The sequence below is a fragment of the Mustelus asterias genome, chromosome 18, assembly GCF_964213995.1.
Source record: "Mustelus asterias chromosome 18, sMusAst1.hap1.1, whole genome shotgun sequence".
NCBI classification, from domain to species: Eukaryota; Metazoa; Chordata; class Chondrichthyes; order Carcharhiniformes; family Triakidae; genus Mustelus; species Mustelus asterias.
The window spans coordinates 26,615,762-26,634,306 of record NC_135818.1 but is presented as its reverse complement, the minus strand read 5'-3'; the positions used below and the strand labels follow the sequence as shown (position 1 = coordinate 26,634,306).

The window sequence follows — 18,545 nt, the reverse complement described above, 5'->3', positions numbered from 1 at the left end:
ATGTTGTCCCCTTGTTCAAGAAGGGGAGTAGGGACAACCCTGGTAATTATAGACCAGTGAGCCTTACTTCTGTTGTGGGCAAAGTTTTGGAAAGGATTATAAGAGATAGGATTTATAATCATCTAGAAAGGAATAATTTGATTAGGGATAGTCAGCACGGTTTTGTGAAGGTAGGTCGTGCCTCACAAACCTTGAGTTATTGGAGAAGGTGACCAAAGAGGTGGACGAGGGTAAAGCGGTTGATGTGGTGTATATGGATTTCAGCAAAGTGTTTGATAAGGTTCCCCATGGTAAGCTATTGCAGAAAGTACGGACTCATGGGATTGAGGGTGATTTAGTGGTTTGGATCAGGAATTGGCTTGCTGTAAGAAAACAGAGGGTGGTGGTTGATGGGAAATATTCATCCTGGAGTTCAGTTACTAGTGGGGTACCACAAAGATCTGTTTTGGGGCCACTGCTGTTTGTCATTTTTATAAATGACCTGGATGAGGGCGTGGAAGGATGGATTAGTAAATTTGCGGATGACACTAAAGTCGGTGGAGTTGTAGACAGTGCAGAGGGAAGTGGCAGGTTACAGAGGGACATAGATAAGCTGCAGAGCTGGGCTGAGAGGTGGCAAATGGAGTTTAATGCAGAAAAGTGTGAGGTGATTCACTTTGGAAGGAGTAACAGGAATGCAGAGTACTGGGCTAATGGTAAGATACTGGCTAGTGTGGATGAACAGAGGGATCTGGGTGTCCATGTGCATAGATCCCTGAAAGTTGGCACCCAGGCAGATAGGGTTGTTAAGAAGGCATACGGTCTGTTAGCTTTTATTGGTAGAGGGATTGAGTTTCGGAGCCAGGAGGTCATGCTGCAACTGTACAAAATTCTGGTGCGGCCGCACTTGGAGTATTGCGTACAGTTCTCCAAGTGCGGCCGCACCAGAGTTTTGTACAGTTGCAGCATGACCTCCTGGCTCCGAAACTCAATCCCTCTACCAATAAAAGCTAACACACCGTATGCCTTCTTAACAACCCTATCAGCCTGGGTGCCAACTTTCAGGGATCTATGCACATGGACACCCAGATCCCTCTGTTCATCCACACTGCCCAGTATCTTACCATTAGCCCAGTACTCTGCATTCCTGTTACTCCTTCCAAAGTGAATCACCTCTCACTTTTCTGCATTAAACTCCATTTGCCACCTCTCTCAGCCCAGCTCTGCAGTTCTGGTCGCCGCATTATAGGAAAGATGTGGAAGTGTTGGAAAGGGTGCAGAGGAGATTTACCAGGATGTTGCCTGGTATGGTGGGAAGAATCGTATGAGGAAAAGCTGAGGGACTTGAGGTTGTTTTCGTTAGAGAGAAGAAGGTTAAGAGGTGACTTAATAGAGGCATACAAGATGATCAGAGGATTAGATAGGGTGGATAGTGAGAGCCTTTTTCCTCGGATGGTGATGGCTAACATGAGGGGACATAGCTTTAAATTGAGGGGTGAGAGATATAGGACAGATGTTAGAGGTAGGTTCTTTACTCAGAGTAGTAAGGGCGTCGAATGCCCTGCCTGCAACAGTAGTGGACTCGTCAACATTAAGGGCATTTAAATGGTTATTGGATAAACATATGGATGATATTGGAATAGTGTAGATTAGAGGGGTCTTAAATTGGTTTCACTGGTCGGCGCAACATCGAGGACCGAAGGGCCTGTACTGCGCTGTAATGTTCTAAGTAAACCTGAAGTTACTAGAGATCAAGCAAAAAACTCTCCTGTGACTAAAATCACATCTGACACATTTATGGCTGTGGTTATTGAAGGCCACTCATTTCATGTTACAGGACATTGCTGCAGAGGTTCCGCAAGGCAGCATCTTAGGTGCAAATATCTTACCATCATGTGGTCAGAAGTGGGGCTGTTGTGTTTTCTGCACATGCTCAGATAATGGAGCCACCCATGCCAGCATGCAGCAAGATCTGGACAACATCCAAGTTTGCGCTGGCAAGTGCTAAGTAACATTTGTGCCATACAAGTATGTGACAGTGAGCATCTATAGCAAGAAAAATCTAATCATCTCCCCATGATAATAGTATTCCTATCATGGAATCCCTTGTCGTCGACATTCTTGAGGTCACATTGACCAGACCTGTTTGTAAATGTCATATCTACTAGAGATTGGCATTCTGAAGTGCATGGCTCACTTCCAGAATCCTCAAAACTCCCCCACCTTCTGAAGGTGGGATAGTTACTGGCTGGATCTCCCGTCGCACTGAGGGGCACTGCACCAGCTAAATTATTTTCTGCTGGCAGCAGAGAAAATTAACAGAAGTTGGAACATTCTGTTCTCACTTACCTTGTTAATTGATGGAATTGAAGAAGCTAATCATTAGCTAGCTTAGCTATAGTAGATGTATGACCCATGCCAATTAGGGGATCTGCAGAGAAAGTGGAGGAACTTGTGTTTGATACCCCCATTACCATCAAAAACAAGTTGGATTTTTAAAATAATCATGTCTGTACTATGCAGTGCAATTTGATTTGAAAGAAGTCCCCAATTGTAAACACTGGCTTGACCCCATGTTGAATTATCATTGTGTATGCAACCCAAAACTTAAGACCCAGATTCAAATAATTAGTCCACAGAAATTCCCTCAAGGTTTCTGTATCCAATCTGTACCATGTTGATGATTCATCTTGGAATCACATTATTTTGCTGAACACAAGGTCAAAATGAATTAAATCCAAGTTTTCTAATTGTATCAAAGCCAAGTGTACTTTCTTTCCCATCTTGTAAAAGAACAAAGTATAAAAATAGTATCCTTGGTTGCTGTGGAAAAGATTAAGAAAGAATAGCCAGTTATAGTAACTGCATGTGATATTCACTCTGAGAAATAGATCAAAATTCATGTTTGGGGCTTTGCTCTGGAGTGCATGTTGGGAAGTTATGGATGTATCTGCCATGGCATTAAGAGGCTCCACAACAGGCATGCATATCTGTAAACTGCACTGGCTACTATATAAACATAAACTAGAAAACCTGGGAATATAATTTTTTTCAATCCTTGTTTATTTTACTGGGTGGCAGATTGTGGGACACAAATTTGCCAGTCGGCAAGGCAACATTCAGGTCTTTTCATTCTCAGTAACTGCTTTATTAATACTGACACGGGATGGCACGGTGGCATAGTGGTTAGCACTGTTGTCTCACAGCACCAGGGACCCCGGGTTCAAATCCAGCCTTGGGTGATTGTGTGGAGTTTACACATTCTCCCCGTGTCTGTGTGGGTTTTGTCCGAGTGCTCCGGTTTCCTCCCACAGTCCAAAGATGTGCAGGTTAGGTGGATTGGCCATGTTAAATTACCCCTTAGTGTCCAAAGATGTGTTAGTTGGATGAATTAGCCATGGTAAATGTGTGGAGAGGGAGAAGGCCTAGGTAAGATGCCCTGCTAGAGAGTCTGTGCAGCCCAAATGGCCGCCTCCTGCTCAGCAGGGATTCTATGACAGTCAACAATATATTTTTTTTAAATGAGCAGCATGGTGGCATAGTCGTTAGCACTCCTGCCTCACAGTGCCAGGGACCCGGTTCAATTCGATTCCAGTCTTGGGTGACTATGTGGAGTTTGCACATTCTCCCTGTGGTTGTGTGGGTTTCCTCCCAGAGTCCAAGGATACCCAAAAAGGTTGATTGGCCATGATCAATGGGTGGGGATTGGGCCTAGGTAGGTACTCTTTTGGAGTTTTGGTGCAGACACGATGGGCTGAATGCCCTCTTCTGCACTGTAGGCATTCCATCGTTTTATGACACAGCAAACATTTTCAATTGTAGCGCTAAGTGATTTTAGCAAAGCATTTGACCATATAGATCATAATGTCACAATCAACGATCTCCTTTGATTAGATGTGAGCCCAGTCATGTGTATGACACAATGAGTTTGATATGAATTGTGTACTTCCATTTGGATAACGCTATCTCCACGGGTCCCACAAGGAATCAAATTAGGCCCTACTTTATCTATTCATTGCTTTTATCCATTGCTCTCGTCGAACGGTTTCGGTGATGGGAGCAGAAAATATTGCAAAAAATCCAAAGTTAAGTTTTACGTCAGCATGGAAGTTTGCTGTGCTTGTCCCCTCCCCTGTCAGTGGTGGATCCTATTTCCTACCATTCCACATTGGGAGAATCATTATAATAATACATCTACATCACATTATTGGGCCTTTACGCTGTAATCATACCCCCCCCCCCCCCCCCCACCCCCCCCAAACTCCCATTCCTCCCGTCAAAAAATCTATCCATGGCGGCATGATATCAGAATTATGCAAATCAGGAAAGGCTTCAGAAGGCGTGCACCTGGCAAACGCACCTCCAAAGGGAGCTTAGAGGTGAGCGTAGCACTTGCAGAGCAGCTCCACGTATCGGGGGATAGAGTTGGGGGACATCAGGGTCTGATTCTGAGGGAGTACTGGGATAACATTGGATGGTTACCGATGGGTTGACTACAAGGTTCCAGGAGCCTTGTCTGGGGACACCAGTGGTTGGGCTCCCAAGGGTTTGACTGTCAAATGTGAAAAGCACCATTCTTGAGGATGCCTTATGCTGCCAGGGCATAGGACTTCTTGAAATGACCTCACAGAAAGAGGAGAGGCCTGGTGCATGGGCTTCTGCGGAGCCTCACACAGGAAAGGGAAGATAGGGACAGGGGGGTGGGGGGGGGGGGGGGGGGGGGGGGGAGACAGGCTTCTGCAGGTGGCATGTTGTCAAGGGCAAGAATAATTGAAAAACATATTCGTCATCAGTACCCTGTTACATCTGAGACTGTTCTGTCACGCCTGGAGTCAAACAAGTCACACAATTATGACAACTCGAGCACCATGTATGTGTGTGAGTGTCACTGATTGCTGTTCAGCATTTACCCCTGGCACACTGACCTCCAAAATCGATGCTGCCATAGTGAGCATGTGCCATTAGTCAAATTGGCAAGCAACTATATCCCTCCCATTAGAGTTAGCAATGCCACATTTACTGCGGAGAGTGCTCCAAATCCTTGGCTGTGTTGTGATGGCTGTATTCCGATGTGTGTATTGACAAGTACACCCAATAGACCAGGTTGAGTGCAAGACCTTTGAAACGAGCTTTGGACAATGCTTGGCCTGAGATGAGAGAGCTCAGGATGCAGTCAAGTGGCCAAAGCTGTGGCCATTCGGTCATGTAGTGTGGGGTGTTGCCAAAGTAAAATGTGAAGTTCAGTGGCCAGGACATGAGTCAGTGGGCTTTAAGAGGCATGGAATAGACAATGAGTGGTCCTTAGGATACAAATGATAATCCTCAAGTCTCTCTTTAATATTGCTGTGAAAAGAACACACAGAATATGGAGTCTGGTGATCTCACTGTCATTCTTACTTATACAGTAAGAAGTCTCTCAACACCAGGTTAAAGTCCAACAGATTTATTTGGTAGCAAAAGCCACTAGCTTTCGGAGCACTGCTCCTTCGTCAGGTGAGTGGGAGTTCTGTTCACAAACGGCATATAAAGACACAAACTCAATTTACAAAATAATGGTTGGAATGCGAGTCTTTACAGGTAATCAAGTCTTAAAGGTACAGACAATGTGAGTGGAGAGAGCGTTAAGCACAGGTTAAAGAGATGTGTATTGTCTCCAGACAGGACAGTTAGTGAGATTTTGCAAGCCCAGACAAGTCATGGGGGTTACAGAAAGTGTGACATGAACCCAAGATCCCGGTTGAGGCCATCCTCGTGTGCGGAACTTGGCTATCAGTCTTTGTAAGAGTTTTAACAACACCAGGTTAAAGTCCAACAGGTTTATTTGGTAGCAAATGCCATTAGCTTTCGGAGCGCTGCTCCTTCGTCAGATGGAGTGGAAATCTGCTCACAAATAAAGCACACAGAGACACAAACTCAAGTTACAGAATACTGATTAGAATGCGAATCTTTACAGCTAATCAAGTCTTAAAGATACAGTCTTGAAGATGTCTGTATCTTTAAGACTTGATTAGCTGTTAAAATTCACATTCTAATCAGTATTCTGTAACTTGATTTTGTGTCTCTGTATGCCCTGTTTGAGAGCAGATATCCACTCCATCTGACGAAGGAGCAGCACTCCGAAAGCTAATGGCATTTGCTACCAAATAAACCTGTTGGACTTTAACCTGGTGTTGTTAAAACTCTTACTGTGTTTACCCCAGTCCAACGCTGGCATCTCCACATCATATCAGTCTCTGCTCAGCGACTCTGCGTTGTCATGTGTCGTGAAGGCCGCCTTGGAGAACGCTTACCCGAAGATCAGAGGCCGAATGCCCGTGACTGCTGTAGTGTTCCCCAACAGGAAGAGAACACTCTTGCCTGGTGATTGTCGAGCAGTGTTCATTCATCCGTTGTCATAGCGTACCATGTACCATGCCTCGGGACATCCTTTCCTGCAGCGTATCAGGTAGACAACATTGGCCGAGTTGCAAGAGTATGTGGCATCTCCACATCATTCTTTCTTATAGGCAGGAGGGAAGACGACGACATTAATGGAGGCACCTGGATCTCCAAAGACAGAAGCAGAAACATAAAGGGGAAGGGGTGCAGGGCCATCTTCGTACGCAGAGGATGAAAACGCTAGAGGGACATCGCTCGGAGGATCCTCACTAGACCCAGGGTCTATAGAGAGTTTCTAAACATACCTGCAGATCTCCGCGAACCAATGTCATTGAAGACTGCACATGTCCAGGGAACTGGTTGGTCACATCTGCCACCTTCTGCAGGATTTGGCACCATGGGGACTTGGAGGGCATCCAATGCCAGTGTCACTGAAAGTAACTGCGGTGCTCAATTTTTACACAAGTGGCTCCTTCCAGTGCTTTGCAGGTGACTTCTGCGGGATTTTGCAAGCCTCTGCACACAAGTGCGTCCAGGAGGTGACAGATGCAATTTTTGCATCTGTCACAGAGGCACAGAATTTTGTCCATTTCGATTAGGATCAGATGAGCCAAGATGTAAGAGTGATGGGCTTTGTACAGACCTCGGGTTTTCCACAGGTGCAGGATACTATTGACTGTACTCGGGTGGCACTCAAATCTCCAGCACTTCAAACTATGAACTCTGTGAACTGCAGGGGCTTCCATCGCTGAATATTCAGCTGGTCTCATCCTGCAGGTGTGTGCTCGATTCCCAGGGAGTATGCATGACTCCTACATTCTGAGCCACTCCCAGTTCCGAGGCATGTTTCGAGGTCCACACTGGTTGCCAATTGATTCCTTGGGGACAAGGGCAACCAACTGAAGAGGCTGATGACACCCGTGCAGAGGCCACAGAGTGCAGCTGAGATCAGATAGTGAGGCTCATGCTGCAACTCACACTTTGGTGAAACAAACCATAGGGATGTTAAAGATGAGGATTTGATGCCTGGACCAGTCCTGCAATACAATCTGTAGAAGAATGCGCATCATGGTCATCTGTTGTGCTGCGCACAACGTGGTGCTGCAACACACTATGCAACTGGAGGTTCTTAATCTTTCTAACCCTGCAGCTATGTTTTGGTGATCCCTAACATCCGCAGCAGAGGTGGATGCAACCTGCTATCTGCCATGCTCTGCTGTCTGTGATAAGCTTGCATGTGTCCTCTGGAGGCCCAAGACCTGAGGGGCCCCAACCCTGCTTTTGGGGTCCTTCTGTGTAGCAGGCCACTATCCTCATCGTGTGGAGCTGAAGTGGTCACAGGAAGATGGGATTCGGATGGGTGCGACACTCCCAGCGTCCCCTGGGTGCGTGGCCTGGGGTGTGCACCAGCTGATCCTCTTCCCTATGGGTGTCCAACAGCCCTCGTCTTCCTCCTTGGGATAGAGGGGCAACTGGAGTGAGGTCTTGAAATTCTGATGGATGCTCGCAAGTGCCTGCACCATGGAATACATGATGCAGCAATGCAGGACAAAAGTCATGCACCAAAGTCTCCATGATGGCTGCCACCATAGCTGTCTTGACCTCGTTGCATTGGAGTGTCTACGCAATCACCTCGGGCATTAGACGGACGGACGCCCCCATGCAGCCTTGCAATCCGAGGAGCATACCAGATACCACCTCCTGATTTTCTTGAGTTTGCCTCTGGAGCTCTCACAACTGACACATGCCCAAGTCCAGAGGCTTGTCATCTGACTGAGACTCAACTGATTCCTAGCCTCCAGCAATCCTCTGATGCCCGCACCCTGGGTCATCCCTGCCTCCACCTACTTGGATCTGAAAATGATGTGCTCACCAGATTGTGACCCCTGAAGCTACTCTAGAACTAGGTTCCACTGAGGCATTTGTTTCTGTACAGGTGGAGAGTATGCAGTGGCAGTTCTTCTTTTTCTGGGTCTGTGAATCCCTCTTCAGTGTTGCAGTCAGGGCTGGAGTCGAGGACCTGGCTGGAGGACTCTCCCTTGGCTGCTTCCCAGATGTGCCATTGAACGAATGAATTAGTGCATGACAGGTGCCTGAGAAGCAGGAGACATGACTAACAGCACTGTTGTCTGATGACGCAGTGCTGAATCCTCACCTGGTTTATTGTTACTGTATGGTGTTCTCTTCTGCAGGGCGTTAGTGCTAACCACTGCTTTCACCACCTCCCATGCTGGGTTCACCATCTTGCAGGATGGTTTTTTTCCAGAGCTCGAGTATAGCACAACCATAGCATCGAGCAGTCTCTCTAGAGAGGTGTCTGAAAACTTGGGGCAGGTTTCTTGGCAGCCATCACTTCCTGACGATCTGCAAAATGTGGCTGCTGTGCGCTGGGATGGCCTTTAAATGTGGTACTCTGATTGCAGCATTGAGCTGATGGCAGGATGGGCAAATCAGAGGACTCTGGACTCAGCCAGTGGCATGGCGTGGAACCTGTGCATGAAATTTTTTGGCACCAGGTGCAGCAATGCATTGGCGGGAAAAGCCATCATTGCAATTGTCAGCCTCAACATTGCTTTTCCCACCCGCCATCAGCCTGTGCCGATTTGCAATAAAATCTCACCCCTCGTGTGTGAAAGAAATGTCTAAGCAAGCAAATGGAAGACTTCACATACTACATCTTAAGCATCACAGCATTCTTCAAACTAACCTACTCACTGTGTTTAATAGTTATATAAGACCCAATGTTGAATACACCGTCTGTTTGGATTGCTGGACTTGGCAAAAAGCATGCAAACAAGCATGAAAACATTCAGAAAGACGCACTGAAACTAATCCTAGGTAACGTTTACCAAAGCTGTTCTGACACAAGCAACATGGGTGGCACAGTGGTTAGCACTGCTGCCTCACAGCTCCAGGGACCCGGGTTCGATTCCAGCCTTGGGTGACTGTCTGTGTGGAGTTTGCACATTCTCCCCGTGTCTGCGTGGGTTTTCTCTGGTTTCCTCCCACAGTCCAAAGATGTGCAGATTAGGTTGATTGGCCATGTTAAATTGCCCTTTAGTGTCAATAAAGTTTGTTTATTAGTCAGAAGTAAGGCTTACATCAACACTGCAATGAAGTTACTGTGAAATTCCCCCAGTCGCCACAGTCCGACGCCTGTTCGGGTCAATGCACCTAACCAGCATGTCTTTCAGAATGTGGGAGGAAACCGGAGCAAACCCACGCAGACACGAGGAAAACGTGCAAACTCCACACAGACAGCCGGGAATTGAACCTGGGTCCCTGGTGCTGTGAAGCAGCAGTGCTAACCACTGTGCTACCATGGGATTAGCAGGGTAAATACAAGGGGTAATCATAGAAACCCTACAGTGCAGAAGGAGGCCATTCGGCCCATCGAGTCTGCACCGACCACAATCCCACCCAGGCCCAACCCCCACATATTTACCCACTAATCCCTCTAACCTACTCATCTCAGGACTCTAAGGGGCAATTTTTAACCTGGCCAATCAACCTAACCCGCACATCTTTGGACTGTGGGAGGAAACCGGAGCACCCGGAGGAAACCCACGCAGACACGAGGAGAATGTGCAAACTCCACACAGACAGTGACCCGAGCCGGGAATCGAACCCGGGACCCTGGAGCTGTGAAGCAGCAGTGCTAACCACTGTGCTACCGTGCCGCCAGGGACAGGGATAGACCTTGGGTGGGATTGTTGTCGGTGCCGGCTTGAAGGGCCGAATGGCCTCCTTCTGCACTGTAGGGATTCTATGATTCTAAATGTGTTCTTTGCTGAAAAGTGGAAAAAGTTCTGTCTGGACTTTGCTAGAAAAGTATTGAATTCCACCTCCGTTACCATGATCTCCTGCTGCAACCATACAAAAGTAAGTGTGCAATGGAATTACGGAGAAAATACATTCTGCAAATAAGATATAGCATCGATAGATATCCGACAGTCCAATCTCTTCTTTTATAAAATTCAAATAGTATGTAAATTATTGAGAATTTAATGAACGCAGATGATCAGTGCTTTATTATAAAATGTAGAGTGCAGTGGTTGACCGGCACTCCTGTTCCAATCTGTTGTGTTCTTGTACACAGTATGTCTGCTCTGCTGAGGGATAGGTTTTGTGTTGAATAGAGGTAATGTCTGCTGGGCAGTACTAAATCTAAAAAACATTCTTATGGTTTAACTAACATAATGGCATTACCTACAGCTCACTTGATCTAAAAAAAAGATAAAGGACTGGTTTCCTTCAAACTAAAATGACTTCCTCTTGGTTAATATGGCTTGTTCTTGCTAACTGTATATATGGACTGTAATGCAAATTAAATCCCCTCCTGTGTTTTAACCAGACAAAGTGCAGTTCTTTCTAGGTTACTGTGACATGGATTATAGCTAGTTGATAAATTACTTAAATAAAATATAGTGAACATGGACTAGGTTTATACTTTTGACATCACTCAAACTTCACTCCCACTGAATTTAATTATATTTGGTAGTCTAATCATTTTATAGTTATTTCTCTGGTGCATAGAAAATCTTGTAGTCTGATTTGTGAATTTCTAATGCAGCAAGATTATAATGGTTACCTTTGAATGAAGGATTATGTTAACTGCATATTTTTCTATAAAAATAGTTGTCTTTAGCTCAGTGCTTCTTTTCCCCTTCCAGATGATTCCTTTGTGTCCCATCGGGCATACAGGACATTTCTTAGTAATCATTTGGAGTTTTTAAAAGTTCTAAAATAAAAAAGGTCTCAATTAAACCATTTTTAACATGCAAAATTGAAGGTAATTGATATATTAAATCTTTTATGTGGTGCACAGCTTGTGTCCTTAAGCCTTACTTTCTGTTATGATTTTACGTTTCTTTTTGCTATGCTGATAGGAACAGTGAGAACAGGCACCTTTCTTCTTCCCTGACTTTTTAATGAAAATGCTATGTCTAATGTCCAGGTCTTTGGCTACAAAATTTTCGCTGCATTTCCATACAATGGCTTCTGTGCTCGGGCTTTGCTCCCAGTTGCATACCACTTGAGGGCAGTATTTAAAAGGATTTAAAAACCATAGTGCTGCTGTTCTGTTCCCAGGAAAAGGAATATATAAAACAATTGTTTGATAAAGTTGTTTACCTGGTCATCCTCTTCAGAACCCAAGTACGGCTGAAACAAAAAATAATTTTAGTGATCACTGCCTTTCTTCCAGTGGTAATACAAATTAATTCATACATTTCTTGGTCCCACCCCATCTGAATTATACATTAATTTGAAAATATTCCTGACTTTACTCCCCAAGGTCTCACTCCTGGCTGCACATGCAAAATTTTAAGAAATCATCTCAACACCACTGCTGCATATAGTAAACTTAAAAATCTCTGCTGCTGCGTAAATTACTCCTTGGGTTGACTCCTGGTCTGGTCTGTAATTAGTTTAATAATGTATGCTGCTTTTATTTAATAGAATGTATTTTCAAGGAACCATTTGTGTTTTCTATTTGATAATTGCTGTTAGACAACCTTTTTAAAGTGAATTTATGCAAGCATGTTGGATTAAATGGTTGGCTCATTACAATCAACTTAGTTAATTGTATTAATTAAGGGGGCACTCCATTATACAAAAAGCTCCTGCTTTAAAGTTTAAATTTTAGCATTTGGCTCCATTCCTGTGACTTCATAACAGCAACACGATGGGCAATTAACCTGGGTATATCATGCACATTCTGTGCTTTCAGAAAGTAGCACTTAACTTCCTCTTCTACTAATCCCAACATGCCTGACTGTCATGTTTAATGCAAACCTACCTCTATTTGTCAAGTGTACTCATGTTTGGTCTGAGCTTTTCAGTTTTCAACTCTATCCGATATTGCAAAATAAGGATGTAAGGTGCATCAGTTTTGTTCTCTTGCTGATTTTGAATTGGTTGTCTGCTGTGAATTGGCAAGAGATCTCTGCATAAGGATAGAGTGGGACATTGTAGAAGATTTTCTTGAGTGGCTGGAGAAAGCAACCCTGCACCTCCTAGATGACAAAAATGCTGGAAATACACTTGGTTGCTGGATCTGGCAACTCTCACCACCATTCAACTGCTGAGTTTTCAGGCCTTGGGAAACCTAACCCACAGCCCTTGAATTTAAAAGGCTGCCCAAACCTGAGAAACAATAGCTTCATCAATGCATTGACATGACTGATCTATCTCTTCAGAGTGGGTTACTCAGGTGTCCCCAAACATGTGGTTAGACCAGAAATGGGCAAGTGCACAGCACAGTGAGCTGGGAATGCTAGTTTCAGATTTTTTTCAAGTTTAATTCTCCTATCCCCACCCTGTCTGTCAAGGGAATTAAAGCTTCCTCTGTGGAAATTGAGGATTTAAAATAATAAATAAAGTTGTCACACAGCAAAACATTTTCATTGTCTTAGGAACGTATGCCATCATCATATAAAATGGAAAACCAATATTCTCCCTATAAAAACAGAGGGTGGAATTTATGAACATTTAGCACTGTGTCGGTTCCAGCGAGTAATTCCTGCTGTCGCCGCAAGTGGGATCTCTGACAGAATCTTGGGCCTAATTCATAAAAAATTTTATGCACACGAGAATCATGCCATGCTCATGGCATGTTCCCTCTGACTTGCCCACTCTGCCACAAGTCTGCTGCAATCACTGGGAAGCTCCATATACACGGCTCCCCAGCATTTGTTCCACATCTATTCCAAAGGGATGGCAGGCAAGACGTCTGCGCCTTACTTTTCGGAGGGAGACCTGACCAGATTGCTGGATGGTGAGCAGCAGAAGCTGGATGCACTCTACCATTACTCCAGAAGAAAGCCTTCCAGCTGCCCTTCTATCCTGTGGAGGAGCACTGGGGCCATCAGGCACCTGAAGGTTGAGGATTGTCTGGAACACAGCCCGTGGCCTTCCACTCAGGGGACCAGTGGTGTTTCCAGCTTATCTGACACCCCCTCCCAGTGAGTGACACACCTCCAGGCCCACACACTGAGGAGGACAGCACTGCAACACCCATGCTGCCTGAAAGCAGGCCAGGACCCATAAGATCCAGGCCTAACAGGGGATGCCCACCAAGGTCATCTCGACCAACAAGGCATAGAAGTTAGCAGGCTTCTCTAACCTCAGCTGTGGATCCTGGAGAAGCACCTAGATGTAGTGCAAGGGTAAGGAAGGTAGGAAGTTATAGGCAGCTAGTTGGCATGGGTGAAAGTAGGCACAAGTGTAGAAAGGTCACCATTGTGTATAGTGTATTGGAATTCAGAAGAATGAGGGGAGATCTTATAGAAACATATAAGATTATGAAGGGAATAGATAAGATGGAATATCATTTGGTGCCGAAAGCTATATGAATCCCTGCACACCCCAAAGCTTCATTTCTAATGAGTGAAAGAATGGCTGTGCAATGTCTCACCCGCATTGATGAAACTATAGGCGCCCTGCTGCAGTCAACTCCCCAGCCACCCCTCTCCCCACCATCAAGATTAGAGCATTTCAAGAATGCAACATTGCACCTATACGCCAGAGGCCAAGAGGCTGTCAAAATGCTGAGAGGCTGCCCATATGGCATTGGTTAGCCTGCTGCCTCATAGCGCCAGCGACTGAGGTTCGAATCCAACTTGGGTGACTGCCTGTGTGGAGTTTGCACGTTCTTCCCATTTCTGCGTGGGTTTCCTCCGGATGCTCTGCTTTCCTCCCAAAGTCCAAAGATCTGCAGGTTAGGTGGATTGGTCATGGTAAATGAATGGGGTAAGTTGAAGGGAGGTAGGGTAGGCCTGGGTAAGATGCTCTTTCCGAGAGTCGGTGCAGACCCGGGCCGAATGGCCTCCTTCTGCACTGTGGGGGGGAGGTTCTAGGGACTCAACTCTGGTGAAAGCTGAAACTGAAAAGCTGAGCACTTACCCCAAATGGGTATGCAATATCAGATGCTCGTCTTAAACCATTTATGAAGCCCACCATGTACCCGTTCATTGGCTTGGGACATTCAACTCTCTGTTCGGCAGGGGTCAGACATATCATTGAAGATGAGAGGAACATCTGTCTGTCTTCACTGCAAGTCATAATCACTCTCCTGCAGAGTTTGGCCATTGGCTTTCAGCTCCCTGTTCATGAAGATGTGCAACGATGGTTTTTGGTTTCACCTGACACTAATGGGTGGGAAGAAGGCTTGACATGGGCTACTCCCTTTCATCCCCAAAACAAGATTTTATAAGGGCCTCCCTTGCTCAGTGGCAGATTCTGGCCCTGTCCATAGCCTCGCCTTCCTCCTCCTCCTCGGCTTTGTCATGCCCATCTTCCTCAACATCCTCATTCGAGAAGATGTGGTGCTCACCCATCTCCTCCTGTTCCAGGTGGTCTCCCCTCTGCAGCATTAATTTGTGGACAATAATGCAGGAGACTCTCTGGAGGGCCTATGTTGTAGGGCATCCCCTGACTGGTCCAGGCACCACATCTACAGGAGTCCAATGGCCTACTCCACCAGTACGCAACTTGAAACGTGAGCCTTGTTATAACGGGTCTCAGCAGATATTTGTGGCCTCCGCGCTGGCTCATCAGCCACTTTGAGTAGTTACCCCTTGTTCCCGAGGAGCCATTCCTGCTGCTGCTGCTCTCCCTCAAAGATGCCTGGCATTTGCGAGTGACTCAAGATATAAATGTCATGGGTGCTCCCCTAGAAAAGGCACACACCTGCATGATGTGCATTGTGTGGTCGCAGGTGAGTTGCACATTGAGGGAGTGGCACCCCTTGTGATTCATAAATGGTGCTGCCTGCTGGGATGGTGACCTTGCACCTGGGCAAACAAACAAGTTTCTTCCTAAATTAATCAACGGGAAAACATGCAAGGGTGAAAGCAATGTAAAAAGAACTTGCAAAGTAAGAAAATTTGTACCTTCAGACTTCAGCCAAACCTGAATAACATCTAAGATTTAAAACTGAGTTTATTGCAGCAACAGTTTGTCTTTCCAAAATTGCCAATTTCTGTTGAAAGTTTTTATTGTACAGTATGATTCAGAATGTTTCTTGAAATTATTAATTTCATTAGAAATTTTTGTTGGTAAATTGTGGGGTGGCACAGTGATTAACACTGCTGCCTCACAGCACCAGGGACCCAGGTCCAATTCTGGCCTCATTGTTTGTTTGGGGAATTTGCACATTCTCCCTGTGTCTGCATGGGTTTTCTCTGGGTGCTCCGGTTTCCTTCCATATTCGACTCAAGAACAGCTTCTTTCTGTTGCTGTCAGACTTTTGAATGGACTTACCTTGCATTAAATTGATCTTTCTCTACACCCTAGCTATGACTGTAATACTACATTCTGCACATTCTCGTTTTTTCTCTATGAACGGTATGCTTTGTCTGTATAGTGTGCAAGAAACAATACTTTTCGCTGTATGTTAATGTGACAATAATAAATCAAATTAAATCACATTCCAATGTGCGGGTTAGGCGGATTGGCCGTGTTAAATTGACCATAGTGTCAAGGGATTAGCAGGGTAAATGTGGGGTTATTGGAATAGGGCCTGGGGGGGATTGTGGTCAGTGCAGACTCGATGGGCTGGATTGTCTCTTTCTGCACTGTAGGGATTCTATGAATTGAAGCTTCTTTAAAGTGATGAAGTGAACTAAAAATGGTTAAAGAGAGTGCATAGCAAACCTAGATCTACTATCATCAATAAAGTTTATATAGAAGGTTTATTGTGCAACTAATTAAAATAAATGTCACTTATTTTCACACAGCAGATTGAATATAAAAGAGAAGATTGAAATACAAAGAGAGGCTGGAGAACAAGTATGTATGAGATTATGCTAATCTAAATCTTCTGTAATAATATTGAAAATCTCTACTGTTTATTTTCATTTTTCTCTCAATGTCTAATGAAATATGAAGATATCTAACAAGACAGGGTGAAATAGAAAATGTATTCCGAAAATGGAAACATGAGCTCAGTCACAACCTCCCTGCTACTGAGAAGCAGTGATTTAAAATTATGCTAGTGCAATCAAACTAATAGCTGGAACTAGCAGTAACCTGATTAAGGTGGGGAGTTGGGGATCATCCATATAAAACTTTGGTGTATTAACATTAAACCTAAATGTTACCCCTAAAATTATTCCTGGGGATTAACTGGTGCAGCATGAGTTAATGCATTGACCCTGCAATTACAAAATTTCAGTTTTATTTCCCTAAAAATTTCAAGGTTCAGCTACTGACAGACAAATTGCACACACTACCTCATGGTAGTTGCCAGAACTGTGCAAACAATTGTGAAACAAATAAAATCAGCATTTAGCCTGGACCCCATTGGGTCCAATTAAGGATAGTGAGCTGGCTCTCCATGCTTCCCAGCATGTCAGTGCAAAAGACAGGACTGGAGCATTTACAACCATTTTTAGCCCGATGTACTGAGTAGCTAATCCATCCTGAGGTCCCCAGAGTTATAGTGCCAGCCTTCAGGCAATTGGAATCACTCCACATCATTTCAAAAAGTGGCTGAAGATATCTGGTGTGGCAAAGGCAGTAGACCCTCATAACATCCCAGCTGGAATATTGAAGACTTGCTCCAGACCTAGCTGTGCCCTTAACCAAGTTGTTCCAGTACAACTGCAACAATGGCATCTACCTAACAATGTGGAAAGTTGCACAAAATATTGCTTGTCCATAAAAAATCCAATCTGGCCATTTACTGTGCCATCTGTCTGCTCTCAATCATTAACAAAGTGATGGAAGATGTCAGCGATCGTTCTGTCAAGCAGCACTTACTATGCAACAAGTTGTGCACATGCTTAGTTTGGTATTTGCCAGGACCACTCAGCTCCTGACCTCATTACAATCTTGGCCCAACCATAGATAAAATAGCTGAATTCCAGAAGTGAGGTAAGAGTGACTGCCTTTGTCCAATTGTGACATTAAGGACCCCTAGCAAAACTGCAGTCAGTAGGAAGTTAAGAGAAAACCCCAGTGGTTGGAAGGGAGATGGTTATGGCCAACAATCTCAGCTCCAGGACAATGTTGCAGGAGTTCCTCAGGATAATGTTCTAAGCCTAATCATCTTTCCTACCTCATCAATGATCTTCACTCATAATAAGGTCAGAAGTGGGGATGTTCACTGATTACAGTGTTCATAATTCCAAATTCCATAATTCAGACTTGGACAAATAATATTCATGCCACAGAAGTGTCAATCAATGTCCATCTCCAACAAGATGAAACTCACCATCTCCCCTTGATGTCAAACAGCATTGCCATCACTGAACTTCCCACTATTAACATCATGGGGTTTATCATTGACCAGAAATTGAAGGGACCAGCCATACAAATGCAAGAGCTATAACAGCAAGTCAGAGCTGTGAATTCTGTGTTGTGTGTAACTCCTCCTGGCTCCCCAAAGAAGCCAAGAGTGTAATCGAATACTCTGCATTTGCCTGAATGAGTGTAGCTCCAGCAGCACTTCCAAAGCTCAACACCTTCTAAGTAAAGCAGCCTGCTTGATTGGCGTACCATCTACTATTTAACCAGTCACATCCCCCATCACTAGCACACAGGTGGTAGTCCTATGTATTGAAAATTACTTTCTCAGCTGGGGCAAGGCAGTCTGGCCTAAACGATCAGAGAGGTAACATCCCTAGTGGTGGCATTGGGGCCGTGGTGGTGGCATTTACCCCCAGAAACACCTTCCTTGGGCCAGGGAACCTCTAAACTCTGATGCCATCCCACCATCCCTCTCTCCTCAAAGGGCTGCAGGGTGGCCATGTCTTTGCAGCTGTCAGTAAGCCACAAATATGGGGTTCAATTGGGGAATGTAATTGGCTACATTGATTGCCTGCCTCCGGTAGATCAATCTACTAGGCTGCCACCCAGGGCTGGTAAAATCCCGTCCAGAAATGTCAAGGGACATAAGGCAACTGCAGGCAGCAATAGTCCTGTATATTCCTTTATTTCCATGATATTTTGCTTTACGTCATCGACAGCCACAAGTGAGGTGCCTGAAGATTGGAGGGTAGCAAATGGTGTGCCTTTGTTTAAGAAAGGCTGCAGGGAAAAGCCTGGGAACAACAGACTGGCGAGCCTAATGTCTGTAGTGGTAAGTTGTTAGAAGGTATTCTGAGAGATAGGACCTATGGACATTTAGAGAGGCAAGGACTGATTAGAGACCATCAGCATGGCTTTGTGAGTGGAAAATCATG

At 45.0% G+C, this 18,545-nt stretch overlaps 1 protein-coding gene across 22 annotated transcripts in view; it reads left to right on the top strand.

Annotated features, from left to right (window-relative positions):
• LOC144507030 (uncharacterized) overlaps window positions 1-18,545 on the top strand; it is a 276,508-nt gene that overhangs the window by 189,866 nt on the left and 68,097 nt on the right. For 19 of the 22 annotated variants that reach the window (XM_078233599.1, XM_078233590.1, XM_078233584.1 and 16 more), the window contains one exon: window positions 16,098-16,149. In XM_078233599.1, the coding sequence (XP_078089725.1) occupies window positions 16,098-16,149 (52 nt within the window). The remainder of the gene's footprint in view (window positions 1-16,097; window positions 16,150-18,545) is intronic. The other 3 variants (XM_078233602.1, XM_078233595.1, XM_078233583.1) reach the window with 1 other exon arrangement.